The sequence below is a fragment of the Microcebus murinus genome, chromosome 5 (genome assembly GCF_040939455.1).
Source record: "Microcebus murinus isolate Inina chromosome 5, M.murinus_Inina_mat1.0, whole genome shotgun sequence".
NCBI lineage: Eukaryota > Metazoa > Chordata > Mammalia > Primates > Cheirogaleidae > Microcebus > Microcebus murinus.
Window position 1 is genome coordinate 35222633 of NC_134108.1, and position 6168 is coordinate 35228800.

Here is a 6168-nt window from a genome sequence, read left to right on the forward strand (position 1 = left end):
AGTTCAAGTGTCATCCCCGTATGGAAGGCCTTTTAAAGGCCAACATCCCACACCCTTCGGATGGATTAGATTCCCCTTCTATATGCTCTGATATTTCCCCGTGCATCTATCATTGCATTTGCCAACATTATTTTACAATTCTACGATATGTGCCTGCTCAGCTGTTAGTCTAAACAGCAAGCTCCTTGAAGGAAGAGGCTGCTTTTGTCATCATTATATCCTCAGCACCCACACATTCGATTATAGGCACACGGAAAATGTTTCTTGAATGAATAAATAAAACACTTCCGCCAACTTCTCTAGCATCTAATTCCCACCACCAACCCCTCCACCGAGTTTGACTCGCATATTCTGCCAGTTAAAACACATTGCACTTCTAGCCTACAGATGTCTCTAGCCTCCGCCAGACGAGAAGCTCCTGGAGGGAGAGGACCCATCATATTCTCCTGCCTAACTCCGGTACTTGGCACGCAGACACAGGAAGGAATAAACACGCTTAGCCAGACTTCTCTCTCACACATCCTCTGCCAGGCTCACCCCGCCCAACGGGCCAAAGGATTGCACTGGGGACGCACGATCTGCCCCGACAAGCACAGATCCCGGAATCCCAGCATCGTCGAGCTCTGCAGGACACTTCCACCCCCACGCCAACTCCACTCGGCTGTCCTCTCCCGTCGGAAGTTGCAGGGGGCGCTACGGGCTCACCGGCAGGCGGAACTCCAGGTGCTCCTGCGCCATGAGAAGCAGATACCTGTTCAGGTTGCACGGCAGCGCCATTGCAGCTGCCCCCCGTGCGCCTGCGCGGCGCGCGAGGGCCCACCCCCTTCTCTAGAGAGCCAAGTCTCCGCGGAGTCAGAGCCTGAGGACCGGAAACGGAAGCTCGGCGAGGCGGATCCTGTCCGTACGTTGCTCGCGCCCGGAGTCTGAACCCCGGTCGCAGTCGGAGGCGTTCACTTACCTTTCACGCAGGGGTCTCCGAGAACGAGTACCTCGTGCGAGCGGCCGCATTGTTTTCAGGAGCAGGTTGCGATAAAACATAGTTCCCGGTGATCCTTCCACCTGGAATGTACTTCCAACTTTCTCTACAACTCTTTATATCTGGACAGAAATTTTACGTTTTCCGTGTAGACTTCAGCCAACCTAGGTTTCAGGGACTGACTTCCCTGGACCACTCATTTAACATTTACTATGCTTTTTGTATTTTGGGGATAATTTTTCAAAAGCATGTGCTTTATTCGCCAATTAGAATAAGCTCTTGAGGACCGAAATAATCTCTCATGGTTCACTCTGTGCTGAACAGAAACTTAAACAATATCTTTTTCAAAGTAAGTCCACAAGAAATATTAGGTTATGTTATTTGTTAGACTCACACGATCAGTTAATGTACAGCCAACTGTAAATTAGAACCATCGATGACAGTTGTTTCTAACTATTCAAACTGCACAGATTTCACAGTAGCAGATAGTTATAAAATATATTTTAATTGCATGTTCTATGTATACATTGCTATCGCTTTTGAGAGTACTGAGCCATTTGCCATGTTGAGACCGATTTCTTGCATTCCACTATGATATTGCACAAAGTTCGAAAAAGTAAGCATCTGACATATCTCCAGCACCATGTGCCAGGAACATAGTTAATGCTTAGAGTTAGTTATTAAGAGCATAGGCTGTGGTGTCGTTCTTAGATTCAAACCTCAATTCCATCATTTACCACCTACATGCTCTTAAGCAAATTTCTTAAGCTCCTTTGCTATAAGGATCAGGATTAAATCTATACTAAATCTTCACTCAAGAAATGAGCAGGAGGCGGTTCTTTCCCCAGTCAAGAGCTGCACACGTTGCCACAACAATTGAAAATGCACCTGTTGCAAATGAACAGCACACGCTGATGTTATCATTGAGGAGTGGGAATGTAGTCCTAGAAATGGGAAACTTAATGATCAAGTACCAAACAGGCTCATGCTACACATTTATAAATATTGTGAGTATACAGCATTTACAGCTTTTCATAACACGGTATATACAACATAAATCCAATTAAAAGTTTATTGGCAAAAAAAAAAAAAAAAGAAAGAAATGAGCAGGAGAGAATCTACATTGAGAATCTCAAACTGTTGGATTAGGGTTAGTGTGGAACTACTCTGAAATCAATTAAATTGTTTTCCAGGGACTCACAGCCAGACCTAATCAAAGTTTTTTTAATTTAGTAGAATGGTTAAGGAGCAGCAGGAGAGTAAGGCCTTTGGAAGTTGGTAGCCAAACTAGCATCCAGAGACTTGCAAATTTTTTTTATTTTTTTATTTTTTACTGTAAGGTAAAAGGAGGTTCATGGTCTGACTTCTGGGAAGTGATCTAATCCCCATCCATGCTCCATCTTTCTAGGACAGACCTCTTAAGAGACTTGGCTCCTTCTGTGAGGCTGCTAATTGTGCAAGCCACTAAAGCCTCTGTATAAGCTGCCTATTATTAAAAAAACAGAGGCCATTCCTGGGAAGTAAGGACCAGGAATTGGAAAGGAAAATTTTGAGCTTTGGTTGTATCTTTGAGCTTTTGGTCTTATCTTTTGAACTTTGAGTTTTGTATCTTGAGCTTTTGGTTATCAGTGTTGAGGCTAGTAGGAAATAATCAGAGAAATGAATCCAGACTTAAGTAGCTGAAGTTAATTTAAGTATGACTCAGCTCCTTGAGGTCAAATTTCCAACAAGCAAGATCTTCAGAAGTGGAGAAAAGTAGACCCCATTCTTGGGTCAAAAGACTGCCCCAAACAAACCTGAAGTCCTTGTGGCAAACTATGCTAATTTGGTGCCTGCCAAAACTGCCTCTCTGGACCAGTCCTCAGTTTGATTCTTTTGTCTGCAATGACATCCAGATTGCAAGATACCAAAAAGATTTCATTCTTCTTTTACTTTGCTCCAAATAGAGGGCCAAGCAAGACCTGGATTTATCCACTCTGTTCCATGCTTCAGCTTTGTAGCTTCTGAGGCTTTGTATGTCTTTGCATGGGACCCCGTTTATTACTTCCCTTAGCAGAATGTGTGAACCAAGGATGATAAAGGATAACAGCACATTGCCTCATTTGAGCCAGGTCTTTCATCCCCCCCTTTCTCCCTCCCTTCTTCTTTCCCTTTTTCCTTCATAAAATATAATAAGAAACAAGTATGATTTTGAAACAAAGACTTCTGTCAAGTAATTTGCAATTATTATATTCTCACTTAAAGTAGGTATGTGGCTCACCTTCTAGATGCTTGTTTAATCACACAGATTCTCATTTAAGCACAATTCTTAGTAATCCCTATCTCTTGCCCCTACTGCCCATTTGTAGGAAAATTATTATATATAGTATAGAACATGGCAGGTCCCATAAAAGGGAATTTCTTGAGAGTGTAGCCCCAGAAGGAATTTCACTCAATACCATAGGGCACAGATTCTCAAAATTACCTACACATTGCAATTACCTAAGGAGTTTTTTTTAAAATACTGAGGCCTGGAATCTATCCTGAGATTTACTTTGTCCAGGGTGTGGCCTGGACATAAAGATTTTTAAAAGCTCCTCAGTTGTTGATTTTAATGAGCAGCCAAATTTAAGAGCCACTATAGCGGGAATTATCAAAGTATAGTCCTAGGAGAGAGAGCACCAGTATCACCCAGAAATCATTAGAAATGCAAAATCCTCCCCCACCCCCAAACTTACTGAATCTGAAATTCTGGGGGTAGGTCTAGCAGTTGGTTTTAAGGAAGCCCACCAAGTGGTCCTGAAGTGCAGACAGGTTTAAGAATAACTGCCTGGGAAAATGTGGGATGGATGGATGGGCTTCAAAACCCAGGAATCCCAAGTAACACAGATAAATATTTTGTTGTCTTCTTACCCACCTTTGCAAAGAGACTTTATGTGATAAATTTCCAAAGTGCTGCAAATATTTTTCTCAGAGGGACATGTTACAAGAAGAAAATATTTCTCTCCTGCCAGCTGGATTGAGAATTAATCTTGAGAGAATCTCTTTAGCTGAGAAATTATCTAAAATAAGGCTACTTAAGTTAGGTGATTTCCTGTGGGCCAGGCATCTAGGCTAGAACTAAGGCTTCAGAGAAAATTAAAGTAAGTCTAATGAGAAAATAAGATAATTGTGTTCCAAAGGCAAGGTGAGAAGCAGTAGAGGAAAAGAGAGAGTCAGCAAGATGGCAGGAGCTAATAATAGCCATATAAACATGCTTGAAATTAAAGGCTTGAAATGCCTGGTGTGGGTGGAGTCTTCTGAAACACAAAAAGGTTTCATGCTTGAGTGATACTGGTCATGGATACTGCCATGAGGGACATAAAGCCAAGAAGATCCAGCTGACATCTAGGTTATACTTTTGGTTTGGGGATTGAAAGTTGACTGAAATCAGAGCCTTCCATCATATTTTGATTTGTTATGATAACATTTTAAGGGACTCAAGATTAAAGTGCATTTTCCGTATTTTAATATGAATAATATAAATTAGTTTGTGGGCTAAGCCAATGCAAATACAAAGATAAATTTAAAAATCAATCCTCCAGCTCCAAAGGAGCTCAAAATCCAGTGGCAAGAGATATCCTATTGTATCTTGGCTGGATTGTATAAGGTCTATGCTAGGAAAATTAACAAAATACCATGGACTGAAGCTGAAGAATTAATATTTCTGCAGTTGGGGATGGGAAGTATCAGAGAAGGCTTCACAGAGGAGGTGACATTTAAACCTGGACTTTAACGGTGAAGAGATTTTCAAAGGTGTGCTCAGTTTAGTTGTAAAAATGGCTAGCACATTGGGTACAAGTGCAGGAAATAAAGCTGAAAAAAACTGAGGAATAATCTTGAGAGTAAATGGTATGCAAGAAAATTTCATGATCAATTAAGCAATTTAGTCAGTTATTTAAAAAGAACTCTGATGAAGGCTGTGTTAGAAAAGGAGCAACTAGAGGGATGGAGTCTCGTCAAGAGATTCTAGCAATATTCGAGGCAAGAGAGGACAAGTGTCTGAAAAGGTAGAGACACTGGGCACCGAGAGGAATGAACTGATGTTTGTTTCAGATCCCTTGAAGGTGACACATGGTGCCCAAACCTTTTGTGTGTATCTGAGGGCAAGGTATTTAGGACCTGTGGGCCTGAGAGAACACAGGCATACATGTACTGTTTATTCAAAGTGTAAATATTGAGAAGAGACAGTAGGGTGGAAAAGGACAAAAGCAGGGAGACAGTGAGGAAGCTACTCCTGTAATCTAGACGAGAGATGATGATGATGACTTGACCAAGATGACAACAGTGGTGAGATATGCTCAAATTTTTAATAAAATTTGAAGGTACTACTGACAAGATATGAAGTGTGAGAGACAGGAGTCAAGGATGACTCCAAGATTTTTGGCCTGAGTAACAAAAGGTTAGATTTGCCATTAAAAGATGGGGAAAAATGGCCGGGCGCGGTGGCTCACGCCTGTAATCCTAGCACTCTGGGAGGCCGAGGCGGGTGGATTGCTCAAGGTCAGGAGTTCAAAACCAGCCTGAGCGAGACCCCGTCTCTACCATAAAAATAGAAAGAAATTAATTGGCCAACTAATATATATATATATAAAAATCAGCCGGGCATGGTGGCTTGTGCCTGTAGTCCCAGCTACTTGGGAGGCTGAGGCAGGAGGATGGCTTGAGCCCAGGAGTTTGAGGTTGCTGTGAGCTAGGCTGACGCCACGGCACTCACTCTAGCCTAGGCAAGAAAGCGAGACTCTGTCTCAAAAAAAAAAAAAAAAAAAAAAAGATGAGGAAAACTGAGAAGAATGGATTGGGAAGAGGAATATTTTAAGCTTGAGATACCTATTTTATATGAATAGAAAAGATACTTCCTCAAAAAATATTTGGCTTAGAGATTGGTCTAATTAATGCACCACTGTTGATTATGGATCCTTCCCTACCTATGGTGGTTTCAAATAACTAATCATACAATAAGGAACTCATTCTCCTTCATCAGAAGTGAACTTAGATATTTTCATTAAGTTGATTTAAGCTGAATCACAGATGTTTTTTTGTACTTATACTTCTAAAATAAAAGCTGACATAACATATGAATCAACAGGTTTTAGCTTCATTTTAGTGACTTGGAGTACTTGTACCTAGTATACACTAAAAAATTAATAAAAGTTGTAAGCATCAAGTAGATG

General features: G+C 41.4%; 1 protein-coding gene across 3 annotated transcripts in view; it reads right to left on the minus strand.

Annotated features, from left to right (window-relative positions):
• The window catches only part of TRMT11 (tRNA methyltransferase 11), a 53945-nt gene extending 53106 nt beyond the window's left edge, over positions 1-839 (minus strand). For 2 of the 3 annotated variants that reach the window (XM_012777491.2, XM_012777490.3), the window contains exon 1: positions 706-839. In XM_012777491.2, the coding sequence (XP_012632945.1) occupies positions 706-777 (72 nt within the window). In that variant the 5' untranslated portion in view covers positions 778-839. The remainder of the gene's footprint in view (positions 1-705) is intronic. The other variant, XM_076002983.1, reaches the window with a different exon arrangement.
• Positions 840-6168: the final 5329 nt, after the last annotated feature.